General features: G+C 47.9%; 1 protein-coding gene across 1 annotated transcript in view; it reads right to left on the reverse strand.

The window, feature by feature from the left end:
* Positions 1-16,971, reverse strand: part of LOC125453602 (dynein heavy chain domain-containing protein 1) — a 198,284-nt gene extending 181,313 nt beyond the window's left edge. Inside the window, exons 1-5 of the mRNA XM_059646974.1 lie at positions 16,417-16,971; positions 14,003-14,173; positions 13,243-13,446; positions 12,412-12,522; positions 2,828-2,984 (exon numbers count right to left, since the gene is read on the reverse strand). Of these exons, the coding sequence (XP_059502957.1) occupies positions 2,828-2,984; positions 12,412-12,522; positions 13,243-13,446; positions 14,003-14,173; positions 16,417-16,955 (1,182 nt within the window). The 5' untranslated portion in view covers positions 16,956-16,971. The remainder of the gene's footprint in view (positions 1-2,827; positions 2,985-12,411; positions 12,523-13,242; positions 13,447-14,002; positions 14,174-16,416) is intronic.
* Between the last annotated feature and the right edge of the window lie 275 nt (positions 16,972-17,246).

The raw sequence follows: 17,246 nt of genomic DNA on the forward strand, positions 1-17,246 counted from the left end.
TTTTCCAAATCATCATAAATACTATCTCTCAGAATCCTCTACAATAATTTGCCCACCACAGAAATAATGGTCTGTATTTCCTGGGATTATCTGAATTCCCTTTCTTGAACAAGGGAATAACATTTGTCATCCTTCAATCATCTGGTACTACTCCAGTCTATCCTCACGTTTTTCAAAATTTCCAGCACATCCTCCTTCCTAATATCAACCTGTTTGAGCATATTAGCCATATCATATCATTCTGTCCTCACAAACATCAAGGTCCCTCTCACTGGTGAATACTGAAGTAAAGAATTCATTGGGGTCCTCCCCACCTCCTCCGACTCCAGGCAAAAATTCCCTCCACTGTGCCTGAGCAGCTGTACCCTCAGTCTGGCCATCCTCAAGGGTCAAGAGGTTTAGAGGAGATGTGAGGAAAAATCTGTTCACCCAGAGGGTAGTAGGAATCTGGAACTCACAGCCTGTAAGGATGGGAGAGGCAGAAACCCTCATAACAGAAGTATTCAGATCCGAACTTGTAACGCCAAGACAAACAAGGCTATAGGCCAAGCCACAGAACAGAATCATGGAATCACAGAATCTTACAGTACAGAAGTGGGCCCCTTGACCACTGTGTCCACTGAGCAATGCAGCTATTCCCATTCTCCAAACATATCTCCCTAGGTCTCTAAATTCATCATTTCCAGCCAAATGCTGGAAAATGGGATTAGAGTAGTTTGATGTGCTTTTGACCACCACAGCTTTAATGGGTCAAAGGGCCTTTTTCCATGTTGAAGATTCTTTGACTCTGTGATGGGCCAAGAGGTCTCATCCTGCATCATAACAATTCTATGACTTAAGGTTCTTGACTCAATTTGTAGCTCAGGTTGTGGATGCTATGATTGGTTTGCTCACTGAGCTGGTTCGTTAGTTTGCAGATGTTTCATTACCCTGCTGGTCAACATCATCAGTGCAGCCTCCGATGAAGTGCTGTTGTGTAGTAGTGCCCCTCAGCCCCATAGTCTCACTTCCAGGGACACCAACACACAGGTTAGCCAAGGAATTATAACGAAGGCTAAAGCACCCCATCAGCAAGTCACTTCATTCAATCCACTCAGCCTAGGAGTTCCTCAAATCCCTCAAAGGCATAAGATCAGACGAGGACGAGACCACGGTGTCCTTTGACATTACCGCCCTCTTCACATTGATTAACATACTATTGGCAAGAGAAACACTAGCAACACTTCTAAAAGAACGAGATCTGAGTGACAAAATCTCCACAGACAACATGCTGAAGTTACTGGACCTATGCCTCATGACCCACTTTACCTTTCATGGTCAAGCCTACGAATGAATCAATGGGACACCCATGGGGTCACCTGTTTCCAGACTAACAGCAGAAGCGGTGATGCAGAGGCTCAAAAGCATGGCCCTTCTGCAGATCCAACCTAAACTATGGATCCAATACGTGGACAAAACTTCCGTCATTATCAGATGGACTAAACTAGAGGAGACACGCAAACTAATTAACAACACTCTCACCGGCATCAAATTCACCAGGGAAGAAGAAAAGAATGAACAGCTCCCATTCCTGGGCAAGATGGTAGCATGCAGGTCCAATGGGGAATTCCTGACAAAGGTGCACAGAAAGGCCACATATACGGATCAAGTCCTGAAACTCAACTGTAACCACCTCAACACCCACAAATGAAGTTGCATAAAAACACTATTTAAACAAGTGGCAACACACTGTAGCAACCTGGAACTACACCAAAGCAAAGAAGAATACCTCCACCAAGTATTTAAGAACCACTGATACTCAAACAGCTGGGTCCGATGATGCCTATCATACAAACAACAGGGAGATACAGTATACCCTGAAACACACATCACGCTACCATACATCCAAACTGACCACAAGACTCCTATGATCATTGGGCATCAGAGTGGCACACAAACCTACATCAACCCTACGCCAACTGCTAACTCAAACCAAAGACCCCTTACCCACCATGGACAGAACCAACATGATATACAAGATTCCATGCAAAGACTGTGACAAACATTACACTGGACAGACAGGAAGGAAACTGACCACAAAAATACACGAACACCAACTAGCAATAAAAAGAAATAATAGGGACTGCAGATGCTGGAGAATCTGAGATAACAAGGTGTAGAGCTGGATGAACACATCAGGCCAAGCAGCATCAGAGGAGCAGGAGAACTGCCGTTTCGGGCATAGACAATTCTTCAGACTAGGCCCAAAACACCAGGTTTCTGGCTCCTCTGATGCTGCTTGGCCTGCTGTGTTCATCCAGCTCTACACCTTGTTACCTCTAGCAATAAAAAGACATGAGCAGTACTCACTGCTCCATTCACACGGATAAGGAAAACCACCAGGCTGATGAGGCATCAGGGTGCTAGGACAGGCCAAACAGAGACAAGCACGGGAATTTCTAGAGGCCTGATTCTCCACCAAGAAGGCCATCAATAAACACATAGAATTAAACCCTATAAATACACCATTGCGAAGAAAAACCGGAAATATTGTATTCAAATCCAACGGACCCCAGAGTTTAAATACCAGGCAGCAAAATACACAACACTTCATTGGAGGCTACACTGATGATGTTACCCAACAGGGTAATGAAACATCTGCAGAACAACCAACCAGCCACAAAATTCTATGATTTTGTGACAAAAGGACAAGTGCAGCGGATAAAAGGGACATTTCCCTTGAAAGCTCACGAGTTCCTGACTTGACATTGATGTTGTGGGTGTGTGCTGGTGCAGTGAGTGTGCAGTGATGCAGCAACTAGATCTGGTGTTATGGGTATGCATATACCATCTGGAGAATAATGTTGCAGTAATTGAAGAATTTCTCCAGTAGGTTGCAGGCCTCGGTGGTCCTGTGACTGTGGCGCTGCAGGAACTCGTCCAGAGTGTAAGGTTCAGTCACATCTATAGGTAGCCAGTGCACTTGTTGCAGCTCTTGTATCAGCCTGGAAGCAGAAACAGAGTCCGTTACATGGCTTAACCATGAGATTTCCTGAAGACATTGATTGCTCCTGGTGGAGAGGATGGGAGGGTAAAAGGTAGGACAGTTGATGAGAGGTGGACATTGAAATCCCCCACCCAGTGTACACGTTGTGCCCTTGTCATCCTCAGTGCTTCCTCCAAGTGTTGTTCAAAATGGAGGAGTACCGATTCATCAGCTGAGGGAGGATGGTATGTGGCAATCAGCAGGTGATTTCCTTGCCCAAGTTTAACCTGAAGCCATTAGACTTCATGGGGTCTAGAGTCTATGTTGAGGACTCCCAGAGCAACACTATCCCGACTCGATACTACTGTGCTGCCCACTCTGTGCAATAACCCCCCAATGTTAGTGAGGAGGACTTTGCAGGGTCGATGGGGCTGTTTCTGCTGTTGTCAAGGTCCCTGCCAGGTGATCCATCCCATTTCATTTCTTTGAGACTTTGTGGTGATTGGTACAACCGAGTGGCTTCTTTGGCCATTTCAGAGGGCAACTGAGAGTCAACCACATTGTTGTGGGTCTGGAGTCACATGTAGACTAGACCAGGTGAGGGTGGCAGATTTCATTCCCTGAATGACATTAGTGAACCAGATGCGTTTTTCCCCGACAATGATTTAACGGCGATCAGTAGATTCTTAATTCCTGATTATTTTTATTGAATTCAAATTCCACCATCTGCTGTGGTAGGATTTGAACCTGGAATCCCAAACCCTTTGCCAAGTTTCTGGGATTAATAGCCTGGTGAAAATACCACTAGGCCATTGACTACCCTGTAGGTGTGGGGGATCTGGATGTTCTTGTGCATGATTTGCAGAAAACTGGTCTGCAGTTGTCAGCAAGTTGTAAGGAAGGCAATTAGAATAATGGCATTTACTGTTAAAGGAACAAAATATACAAGTAAGGAAATATAGCTGCAACTCTACAAGGCATTGATGAGACTACATTTCGCGTCTTGCTATTGATTCCCTGACTTGAGGGAGGGATTTATTGAAAGCGGTTCAAAAGAGATTCAGTGGATTGTTTTCAGAAATGAGGGCTTGTTTATGAATAGAGATCGAGTCGTTTGGACCTACTGTCTCTAGAGTTCAGAATGATGCGAGGAGATTAATTACACACAAAGTGAAAGGAGATTGACAAAGTAGAAGCAGAAAGTATGGTTCCCCCTGACGGGCAATCTAGAACAAGAGATCATAGTTTTAGGATAAGGGGGAGCATATTTAAAATAAAACTAAGGAGTAATTACTTCTCTCAAAGGATCATAAATCTGTAGAATTCACGAGCTCGGAGTGGAGTTTTCTCAAAGTGTTGAGAGTCTGTGGAATCCCCACACAGAGGGGTGGATGCTGGGACAGAGTAAATTTAAGGAGGAGACAGTTTGATTTTTAATTAGTAACAGGTTGAAGGGTTATAGAGAACAGGCAGGGAAGTGAATTTCAGGCTGAGAGGTGATCAGGTATATCAAATGGTAGATCAGGCTCAAAGGGCTGAATTTCCCATTCCTGCTCCGAGTTCTTGCCTTATTATTCTGAAATATTGCTGTCTTATCCAAGACTCCTGCCCGGGGGAAACAATTTTTCTGCATCAACTGTGTCAAGTTTCCAAAAAATCATGGCTGTTTCAATGAGGTCACTTCTCATTCTTAAACTCCAATGAGTACAAGCCGAACATCATCACAGAGAGTCTCCTCAATGTATGACAGGGATTTGTCTCCGCACACAGACTGTAAAGGAGATCACTCTTAGTGGCAACAGCCAGTGGTAGGCCAGAGGATTGGAATTCTTTAGGATCTAGCAGCGGATGGCCAAACACATAATAATAAGGGAGAAAATTGATTCTGAAGGCAATTGACAAGAAATATAAAAACAAACAGCGAGAGCTTCTATGGATATATAAAAAGAGAGTAGCTAAAGTTACTGTGGTCAATTTGGACTCTATGACTGGGAGATTGATAACTGGGAACAGGAAATGGCAGACAATTTAAACCAATATTTTGCATTGGTCTTCATGCTGGAGGACACTATAAACATCCAAATATGACAGATAAGCAAGGTGGTAATGGGAAGAAAGGTGTTTTATCACAAGAGACAAACTAATTGGATTAAAGGCAGACAAGTTGCAGGACCTAATGGCCCACATCCAAGGGTTTTACAGGAATTGGCTGTAGAGATAATGGAGGCATTGGCTAATGCCTCCGGATTCTAGGAGAGTTCCACTGGATTGGAAAACTACTAATGTAATGCCCCTGTTTAAGAAGGGAGGGAGGCAAAAAGCAGGAACCTATTGACTAGTTGACCTAATATCTGTCATTGGGAAATGCTAGGGTCCATTATTAAGAAAGAAATAGCAGGACAATTAGAAAAGCTTTATACAATCAAACAGAATTAACATAATTTGTGAAGGGAAATCAGGTTTGACAAATTTACTAGAGTTCTTTGAGGATTTTACAAGCAGTGCTGTTAAAGTGGAACCAATAGATGAAGATTAGAAATGCATTCAATAAGGCACCAAATAAAAGGCTTTTACATAAAGTAGTGGCTCATGTTACTGGGGGTAATATATTCACATGGATTGAGGAATGGAAAACACATGAAAGACTGAGGGACAGGGTGAAGGGTTTGTTTTTTCAGGTTAGAGGAGATCCTCAAGGATCAGTCTTAGAGTCTCAATTAGTTACCATCTATACTAATGACCTGGAGAAAGATTCAAAGTATAATGTATCAAAATGTGCTGATAATATAAACATTGGTTGGAGACATGTTGTGATGAGGGCAGAAGGAATGTGCAAGGGGATGTAGAGAGGTTGATCACGTTGGCAGAAGAATGGCTGCACTGTCCATCGGAAGTACTTGGCGTTTGCTGTAAAGATTGCTGTGAGTGCTTCAGCCTAATCTTTTGCGCTGATATGTTTGGCTCTTCCATTATTGAGAATGTGTGGAGCTTCCTCCTCCAGTGAGTTATGATAGTGTTTAATTCAGTCCCTTCAGCTCGCTCTGCCATTGAATATGATCATGGCTAATCATTGAGCTCAATATCCTAATCTGAACCAGCCCCATATCTCTTGATCTCATTTGCCAAAACAGCTGTATCTACATCTTTGTTGAAAACATCTCATATCGTGGCCTAAAGCAATTTCTACGCTCATAAATTCACAAGCTCACCATGCTCTGAGTGAAGTATGTTCCGATTGACTATCTGACAGTGCTGCACTCCAGTGTACCAGTGCAGTGCTCCATCAGTACTGCCCCTCCCATTGTGTGGCACTTCTTCAGTACTGAACCTCTGACAATGCAGCACTCTGCCAGTGTGACGCTCCCTCAATGGAAGAATAAGGGGAGATGTCGGAGAAACAGATAAAGTCCTGATGGGACCGGACAGGCGGAAAGGACCTAGATGTGGAAAGAATGTTCTCGATGTTGGGGATGTCTAGATCTGGGGGTCAGGGTCTGCAAATGAAGGATAAGCCATTCAGGACTGAGATGAGGAAGAATTTCTTCACTGAGAGAGTTGTGAATTTGTGGAATTCTATCCCACAGGAAGCTGATGGGGCCAGTTCATTAGATATATTCAAGAGGGAGCTGGGCATGGCTTTTGCAGCTAAAGGGATCAAGGGGTATGGGGAAAAAACAGGAATGGGATACTGAAATTGCATGATCAGCCACAATCATACTGAATGATGGTACAGGCTTGAAGGGCTGCATGGCACACTCCTGCACCTATTTTCAATGTTTCTATGCTACTATGACAGTGTGGCATACCTTCAGCAGTGACCCTCCGAAAGTGCCGCGCTCCCTCAGCATTGACCCTCCGACAGTGCGGTGCTCCCTCAGCACTGAACCTCTGACAGTGCAGCGCTCCCTGAGCACTGACCTTCCGGCAGGATGGCACTCCCTCAGCACTGACCCTCCAACAGTGCCCACTCCCTCAGCACTGACCCTCTGACAGTGCGGCGCTCCCTCAGCACTGACCCTCCAACAGTCCCAACTCTCTCAGCACTGACATAGAACATTACAGCACAGTACAGGCCCTTCGGTCCTCGATGTTGTGCCGACCTGTCATACCGATCTCAAGCCCATCTAACCTACACTATTCCATGTACGTCCATATGCTTGTCCAATGACGACTTAAATGTACCTAAAGTTGGCGAATCTACTACCGTTGCAGGCAAAGCGTTCCATTCCCTTAGTACTCTCTGAGTAAAGAAACTACCTCTGACATCTGTCCTATATCTTTCACCCCTCAATTTAAAGCTATGCCCCCTCGTGCTCGCCGTCACCATCCTAGGAAAAAGGCTCTCCCTATCCACCCTAACTAACCCCCTGGTTATTTTATATGTTTCAATTAAGTCACCTCTCAACCTTCTTCTCTCTAATGAAAACAGCCTCAAGTCCCTCAGCCATTCCTCGTAAGACCATCCCTCCATACCAGGCAACATCCCAGTAAATCTCCTCTGCAGCCTTTCCAAAGCTTCCACATCCTTCTTATAATGCGGTGAGCAGAACTGTACACAATACTCCAAGTGCGGCCGCACCAGAGTTTTGTACAGCTTCACCATAACCTCTTGGTTCTGGAACCCGATCCCTCTATTAATACAAGCTAAAACACTGTATGCCTTCTTAACAGCCCTGTCAACCTGGGTGGCAACTTTCAAGGATAGACCTCTGACAGCGCGGTGCTCCCTCAGCACTGACGCTCCGACACTGCGGCGCTCCCTCAGCACTGACCGTCCGACAGTGCACGGCTCCCTCAGCACTGACCTTCTAACAGTGCCCACTCCCTCAGCACTGACCATCTGACAGTGCCCACTCCATCAGCACTGATGCCCTGACAGTGTGGCACTCCCTCAGCACTGACCCTCCGACAGCGCGGCGCTCCCTCAGCACTGGCCCTCCGAAAGTCCCCACTCCCTCAGCACTGACCCACTGACAGTGCGGCGCTCCCTCAGCACTGACCCTCTGACAGTGCTGTGCTCCCTCAGCGACAGTGCGGCGCTCCCTCAGCAGTGATCCTCTGACAGTGTGGCGCTCCCTCAGCAGTGATCCTCTGACAGTGCGGCACTCCCTCAGCACTGACCGTCCGACAGTGCCCACTCTCTCAGCACTGACCCTCTGACAGTGCGGCGCTCATTCATCACTGGCCGTCCGAGTGTGCAGCGCTTTCTCAGCACTGACCCTCCGACAGTGCCCACTCTCTCAGCACTGACATAGAACATTACAGCACAGTACAGGCCCTTCGGCCCTCGATGTTGTGCTGACTTGTCATACCGATCTCAAGCCCATCTAACCTACACTATTCCATGTACGTCCATATGCTTATCCAATGACGACTTAATTGTCCCTAAAGTTGGCAAATCTACTACCGTTGCAGGCAAAGCGTTCCATTCCCTTACTACTCTCTGAGTAAAGAAACTACCTCTGACATCTGTCCTATATCTTTCACCCCTCAATTTAAAGCTATGCCCCCTCGTGCTCGCCGTCACCATCCTAGGAAAAAGGCTCTCCCTATCAACCCTATCTAACCCTCTGAATATTTTATATGTTTCAATTAAGTCACCTCTCAACCTTCTTCTCTCTAATGAAAACAGCCTCAAGTCCCTCACCCTTTCCTCATGAGACCTTCCCTCCATACCAGGCAACATCCCAGTAAATCTCCTCTGCACCCTTTCCAAAGCTTCCACATCCTTCTTATAATGCGGTGACCAGAACTGTACGCAATACTCCACGTGCAGCTGCACCAAAGTTTTGTACAGCTTCACCATAACCTCTTGGTTCTGGAACCCGGTCCCTCTATTAATAAAAGCTAAAACACTGTATGATAAAATGTGAGGCTGGATGAACACAGCCGGCCAAGCAGCATCTCAGGAGCACAAAAGCTGACGTTTCGGGCCTAGGGTCTAGGCCCGAAACGTCAGCTTTTGTGCTCCTGAGATGCTGCTTGGCCTGCTGTGTTCATCCAGCCTCACATTTTATCATCTTGGATTCTCCAGCATCTGCAGTTCCCATTATCTCTAAAACACTGTATGCCTTCTTAACGGCCCTGTCAACCTGGGTGGCAGCTTTCAAGGATAGACCTCTGACAGTGCGGCGCTCCCTCAGCACTGACCCTCTGACAGTACGGCTCTCCCTCAGCTCTGACCCTCTGACAGTGCGGCTCTCCCTCAGCACTGACCCTCTGACAGTGCAGCTCTCCCTCAGCACTGACCCTCTGACAGTACGGCTCTCCCTCAGCTCTGACCCTCTGACAGTGCAGCTCTCCCTCAGCACTGACCCTCTGACAGTGTCCACTCCCTCGGCACTGACTCTGTGACAGTCCGGTGCTTCCTCAGCACTGACCCTCCGACAGTGCGGCGCTCCCACAGCACTGAACCTCCGACAGTGCGGCACTCGCTCAGCAATGACCCTCCGACAGTGCGGCACTCCCTCAGCACTGACCCTCCGACAGTGCGGCACTCCCTCAGCACTGACCCTCTGACAGTGTGGAGTTCCCTCAGCACTGACCCTCTGACAGTGTAGCGCTGCCTCAGCACTGACCCTCCGACAGTGCGGCACTCGCTCAGGACTGACCCTCTGACAGTGCGGCACTCCCTCAGCACTGTCCCTCCGACAGTGCGGCACTCCCTCAGCACTGACCCTCTGACAGTGTGGAGTTCCCTCAGCACTGACCCTCTGACAGTGTAGCGCTGCCTCAGCACTGACCCTCCGACAGTGCGGCACTCCCTCAGGACTGACCTTCTGACAGTGCGGCACTCCCTCAGTACTGACCCTCCGACAGTGCGGCACTCCCTCAGCACTGGCTCTCCGACAGTGCCCAGGTCCTCAGAACTGAACGTCCGACAGTGCCCACTCCCTCAGCACTGACCCTCTGACAGTGCGGCTCTCCCACAGCACTGACCCTCTGACAGTGCGGCGCTCCCTCAGCACTGACCTTCCGACAGTGCCCACTCTCTCAGCACTGACCCGCTGACAGTGCAGCTCTCCCTCAGCACTGACGCTCCGACAGTGCGGCGCTCGTTCAGCACTGACCCTCCAACAGTCCCCACTCTCTCAGCACTGACATAGAACATTACAGCACAGTACAGGCCCTTAGGCCCTCGATGTTGTGCCGACCTGTCATACCGATCTCAAGCCCATCATTGCACTATTCAATGTACGTCCATATGCTTATCCAATGACGACTTAATTGTCCCTAAAGTTGGCGAATCTACTATCGTTGCAGGCAAAGCGTTCCATTCCCTTACTACTCTGAGTAAAGAAACTACCTCTGACATCTGTCCTATATCTTTCACCCCTCAATTTAAAGCTATGCCCCCTCGTGCTCGCCGTCACCATTCTAGGAAAAAAGCTCTCCCTATCCACCCTATCTAACCCCCTGATTATTTTATATGTTTCAATTAAGTCACCTCTCAACCTTCTTCTCTCTAATGAAAACAGCCTCAAGTCCCTCAGCCTTTCCTCATGAGACCTTCCCTCCATACCAGGCAACATCCTAGTAAATCTCCTCTGCACCCTTTCCAAAGCTTCCACATCCTTCTTGTAATGCGGTGACCAGAACTGTACGCAATACTCCACGTGCAGCCGCACCAGAGTTTTGTACAGCTTCACCATAACCTCTTGGTTCTGGAACCCGATCCCTCTATTAATAAAAGCTAAAACACTGTATGCCTTCTTAACAGCCCTGTCAACCTGGGTGGCAACTTTCAGGGATAGACCTCTGACAGTATGGCTCTCCCTCAGCTCTGACCCTCTGACAGTGCCCATTCCCTCAGCACTGACCCTCTGACAGTGCGGCGCTCCCTCAGCACTGACCCTCCGACAGCGCGGAGTTCCCTCAGTACTAACACTCCGACAGTGTCCACTCTCTCAGTCCTGACCCTCCAACAGTGCGGTGTTCTCTCAGCACTGACCATCCGACAGCGGGGCGCTCCCCCAGCACTGACTCTCCGACAGTGCAGCGCTCCCTCAGCACTGACCCTCCGACAGTGCGGCGCTCCCCCAGCACTGACCCTCCGACAGTGCCCACTCCCTCAGCACTGAACCTCTGACAGTGCAGCGCTCCCTCAGCACTGACCCGCACCGTGTGGCTCTCCCTCAGTACTGACTCTCTGACAGTGCGGCGCTCCCTCAGCTCTGACCCTCTGACAGTGCGGCACTCCCTTAGCACTGACCCTCCGACAGTGCGGCGCTCCCTCAGCACTGACCCTCCGACTATGCGGTGCTCCCTCAGCACTCACCCTCTGACAGTGCGGCACTCCCTCAGCACTGACCCTCCGACAGTGCCCACTCCCTCAGCACTGACCCTCTGGCAGCGGGGCGCTCCACCAGCACTGACTCTCCGACAGTGCGGCGCTCCCTCAGCACTGACCCTCCGACAGTGCGGCGCTCCCCCAGCACTGACCCTCCGACAGTGCCCACTCCCTCAGCACTGACCCTCCGACAGTGCCCACTTCCTCAGCACTGAACCTCTGACAGTGCAGCGCTCCCTCAGCACTGACCCTCACAGTGCGGCTCTCCCTCAGCACTGACCCTCTGACAGTGCCCGCTCCCTCAGCACTGTCTCTCTGACAGTGCGGTGCTCCCTCAGCACTGACCATCTGGCAGTGCGGCACTCCCTCAGCACTGACCCTCTGACAGTGCGGCTCTCCCTCAGCACTGACTCTGACAGTGTGGCGCTCCCTCAGCACTGACCCTCCGACTATGTGGTGCTCCCTCAGCACTCACCCTCTGACAGTGCGATGCTCCCTCAGCACTGACCCTCCGACATTGCCCGCTCCCTCAGCACTGACCCTCCAACAGTGCGGCGCTCCCTCAGCACTGACCCTTTGACAGTGTGGCGCTCCCTCAGCACTGACCCTCCGACTATGCGGTGCTCCCTCAGCACTCACCCTCTGACAGTGCGGCACTCCCTGAGCACTGACCCTCTGACACTGCCCGCTCCCTCAGCACTGACCCTCCAACAGTGCGGCGCTCCCTCAGCACTGACCCTTTGACAGTGTGGCGCTCCCTCAGCACTGACCCTCTGACAGTGCGGCGCTCCCTCAGCAGTGATCCTCTGACGGTGCGGCTCTCCCTCAGCACTGACCCTCTGACTGTGCGGCGCTCCCTCAGCACTGACCTTCCGGCAGTGCGGCACTCACTCAGCATTGACCCTCTGACAGTTCGGCACTCCCTCAGCACTGACCCTCTGACAGTGCGGCGCTCCCTCAGCACTCACCCTCCGACAGTGCCCACTCCCTCAGCACTGACCATCTGACAGTGCGGTGCTCCCTCGGCACTGACCCTCCGAGTGTGCAGCAGTCCGTCAGTAAGAAAGAGCAGATTATGTGTGCAGTGAGTGAAGTGTGATTCAGGCCGCGGTCAGAGTTACTAACGAAGAGTATGATCGAAATGCAGTATGATAACCTGGAAATCTGTAGCAGAGCTGCTCCGAAATGAGGGATAGCTGGGAGGAGAGTATTCCACAACAGTTTCCGATGCCTCAGCATCCATAGGCATCTCACCTCACGATACCAACTGTGACATAGAAACAAAGATGAGGTTTTCACACCCAGCCAGTGGTTACATACCTCTCAGCATCAGTCAGTGCTAAAATGCAGCAAAACCAGCAGGTAATTTGTCATAGCTTCACAAAGGGCAATGTGGTAATCACCAAATAATCTGTTCTCATGATGATCACTTAGGAAGGAATATTTCACAACACAACAGGGAGGACTGCACTGCTCTTCATTACAGTGGCCCTTAGAGCTTTAACATCCACCCAACAGAGGGAAAGGTGCCTTCATTTCGAGTCTCACCAAAAGTCTGCACCTTTGTCAGTGCAGCATGCTTGCTCCCCAACAATGAATGACCTTTCCTCATTATGCCCGTCAATCACACCCAGGACAGGGACAGCATAGGGTTAGATACATAATAAAGGTGTCTCTACACTCTCCCCTATCGAACACTCCCAGGACAGGGACAACGTCAGGTTGGGTACAGAATAAAGCTCTATCTATAGTCTCCTCATCAAACATTCCCAGCATAAGGTAGATATAGAATAAAGCTCAATCTACATTTACACAATCCCAGGACACGGACAATGCAGAGTTAGATACAGAGTAATGCTCTATCTATATTCTCCCAAAAACACTCCCAGGATAGGGACAGCACAGGGTTTGATACAGAATTTGACTGACACATGAACTCAGTATGATGCCCTTTAAGAGTTGGACAGTGCTGAGAGTATGGGCTCACCTGGTGAAGGTTTTCTGCAGGAGATAATTTCTAAAGAAAGGAATGTGAGTCAGTGCACGCCACAGCATCACCTCGCGCTGCCAATCTGAGAGGGACATCACCTCTGTCCCGAGTCCAGGAGAAATGGCCAAGACTCCGAACGTGGAGAATATGTAGTGCTCGGCATTCAACTTATGTTTGGGAACGACAATGAGATCGTACGGCCTGTATCCAACACAATAAATAATATGAGTACTTTGACTGGAATCTGTATTGGATTGACCTATCGCCATGTCATTGGCTTCAGCAATCATTGACGTCGCCTCCTCTATCCTGTCTTTATGGTTGCTCCATCCAGTTATACAGAGGACACAGAGTCTGGATCCAGTGAGTGTGCGTGTGCTGGTCTGTTTCCCCATTAACTCAGTCCACAGCCCAGCACTCTGAACTCAGTGCAACCCCAGCATCATGGCATAAACTGGGAGTTAGTGATAAAGCTGTGAATGAAAAACAGGAAGCATGGGAATTCTTTAAGGGACGTAGTGAGGGAGATCTTTGGAGTGAATGGGAGGGTTAACTGGGTAGTAAAGGCTTCAGGAAAACTCTGTTAAGAACAGAATAATGGCAGAGCAACTTGAAAGGGCTGGCACAGGGTGTGATAGACTAATGCTCTCAATATGTATTGAAAGCTGGTATGAAAAGCACACAATGTGAAAACACAATAAAAATTTCAAGTGTCATGCATCAGTTATGCCTGTGCATACGCTTAGCCTGAAAGTACCTGTATTCCTGGTTCGGTCTGATGTTTAGGTAATAAAATTTTGTTTTTCCCAAGAGACTGTGCTTTGCCAGAACTTCCACAGCTGCTTCCCCTGTATGAGGCTCGGGAATAGGACATTCACCTCGCACGGGCTCAGACAGGTTCGTCGTCAATGTGGCATCCTGTAAATCCCTGAAACATCACACACTCCCCATGAATATAAACACTCCCCATGAGCATCTACACATTCACTGTGAGTATAAACACATTCCCCATGAACACTGACACACTCCCCATGAACATTGACACATTTCCTGTACACACTGACACACTCCCCATTGTTAAGATGGAGTAATTGACACCTCTCCGAATATTAAAATTGAACCACCCAGAGAGGCTCACCTCACCTCAGAGATAATGGGAGCTGCAGATGCTGGAGAATCTGAGATAACAAAGTGTGGAGCTGGATGAACACAGCAGGCCAAGCAGCATCTTAGGAGTGAGTCTAGGCCCGAAACATCAGCTTTTGTGCTCCAAAGATGCTGCTTGGCTTGCTGTGTTCATCCAGCTACTCACCTTGTTATCTAATCTCACCTCATAATCTGTTAAAGGAAATGTGAAAAGTGGTATATCTGCTTCTCACCTCTCAATCTGTTATAAAGGAGAGGTGAAATAAAATGAACTCCTGACAGTCACTCTACAATCAACTAGTGACAACTTATTCATCTAACTCTAGCAGTTAACAAATTAACAGAACTTCTGACAAAACTGAACAAATCCCCCTTAACTACTAACTGTTCCTGAATAAAACAAATTCTAATGGTATGCTGTTCTAATAGATACAGATGCCACTTATGTAAACCAAATTAATTTTAAAAAAGCTTAATCTCTCAAAATTACAGCCAGGATAAATCTTCTGGAATGTTTTTTGCCTTCTCCACTGCCCTCCAGTCAGGAATGCCTTACTCCGATGAATTTTTGTGTCAGGAATATTAGCTGAAAGTACCATAGTACCTTTATCTAGATGGTCCCTACTCGAAGGGCTTAGAGATTTCTGTGATAGACAGAGATTTTCTCTTTTTTTTAGAGCTGATGGCTGTTGAGAGCTGTTCTCGTAACAGATAGCAATTTGCTCTCATGCTGATTTTCGAGTGCCCTCTTCTTTTATACCCCTGATAACCTAATCTTACAATAGGATTGGCCCGAGGTTGTCAAAACTGTCAGATTTAAATTTAAGTGGGCTTTAGTATCTCGGGCCTGATTACAATTCATTGGCTAAATTCAAAAATCTGCTTTCTTGCTAAAAATGCTGCTTTGCCTGGTAACAGTATAGCCTTTTGAAACAATATTTTAATTTCAAAAACTCTACGCATCTGTTTCTGCCTGCTGATAATTTTTAATCCAAACCTTAAAAAATACAACTTTTAAAGGGACCACGCAATCTCCCCCTTACCATTTTAGAAACAAATTCTAACATCTTGCCTTCCATTGTACAAGTATTATACTAACCTTGCAACACCGTGCACACAGACACATCCCCATGAATACTGATAGACATCTCATGTACACAGACACAGCCCCCGTGAATACTGAAAGATGTCCCGCGCACATTGACACACTTACTATGAACAGTGACAAACTGTATACTGGCTGATTTCCTGTGAACAATGAACATAAAAATCAGGAGCGGGAATAGGTCATTAGCCTTTCAAGCCTCTTTTGCATTTAATATAATCATGGCTGATCTCATCTCATCCTCAAATCCACTTTTCTGCCCACTCAGCATAACTCTTCGACCCATCACTGATTAAAAATATTGAATCTGAAAAATAAACACGTCAGCCATAATCCTATTGAATGGCAAAGCAGGCTTGAAGGACTGAATGGACTACCTGTGTTCCTAACTGTATGTTCAGTTAAGAATTTTAAAGTCTTAGTTAATTGGTTAATTCAGTGTTAATTTTTTTTAAATGTAAAGTTGAGCTATTGCTTAACCATAGTCATTGTGGCTGAATGAACAGGACTTTCTGTGAGTTAGGGCCAGGGTTTGCAATAAGATCACATTTATGGAGGGTAGAATGGGGGTTTGGTAGGGGGTATAATGATAGTAACAAGGTTAGCTAACTGAATCTCATAGAGCACAAGTTCCCTGATTGGACTGGATTAACAGCCCCAGTTAGGGAGCACTGGCTAACAGATTAAGAAGGGGTGTGTCAGAAATAGTGACACTCTGGTACCTCACTCTGAATGAGGCAGTATTAAAGTCAAGGGCTGGTCAGGTGCAAACAAAGAGTGACTTGGTGACAGGATATGGGCCTCTGTGGAGTTATTTCAGAGTGCAGTGGAACTGTCAAGGGGACAGGGGAGGATGCAAGTTTCAGCAGATGATGAGCATGTTGATATTGAGACGCAGTACAGGAGCAGACAAGAATTACCTCTCTGTTTTCTCGGTGTGTGTTTGAGTCAGGCCATAATCTCCAGTCAGATTAACTTTGAATGCCTTTGACATGAGACCCAGCTTTGTTTGCCATGCAGCTTCTATCTGTGCAGCACTGGCCCCGATAATAGCGACAGATTCATGGAGGTCACCAAATGACAGCAGCTTCTGCCCATCGAGCTCCTGCAAGTTTTGTGCCAGGCTGTAGGTGCCGTGACAAGTGGCCATGTGGGGTATTCGGGGGGGTGTCACAGCCTCTTCTGGAAGGGGGGGCAGGTGAGTTGGAGTAATTCTGCGACCTCTGCCAGGCTTCCTGCTCTTTTCATACAAAGGGGAAGGGTCACTGGGGAAGGCTTTAGCCATTGCTCCCAGAATGTTGATGCCAGTGAGTTTAGAGCGGTTCATCTGGTAGTGATAATAGATACTTTCGAGGTGACGGAGCAGCTGGGGTTTGCCACGCAGATAATCACGGTACGGTGCAGTCAGGAGTAAAACCTCATACAGGTATTGCCATGAGCGCCTCTTGTTGGTCTGCATCACAGTGATGAAGGTATTTATCAGTTCGGTGACTAAAAGGTTGATGTCTGTGCCATCAGGTTTCCTGTTCCCTTGGATTCTGCTACTCAGCCGCTGCCGGATGCTGAGGGCCCAGATCGAGGCTCGATTACTGGGGTCTTGGCCGTCCATGGCAGCTGAAAGAGAGAGTAACGTTACACTGCACCATAAAACCCAGCTCGTTATAAAACCAGTGATAATGGGAACTGCAGATGCTGGAGAATCCAAGATAACAAAGTGTGAAGCTAGATGAACACAGCAGGCCAAGCAGCA

The sequence above is a fragment of the Stegostoma tigrinum genome, chromosome 6 (assembly GCF_030684315.1).
Source record: "Stegostoma tigrinum isolate sSteTig4 chromosome 6, sSteTig4.hap1, whole genome shotgun sequence".
Taxonomy (NCBI): domain Eukaryota; kingdom Metazoa; phylum Chordata; class Chondrichthyes; order Orectolobiformes; family Stegostomatidae; genus Stegostoma; species Stegostoma tigrinum.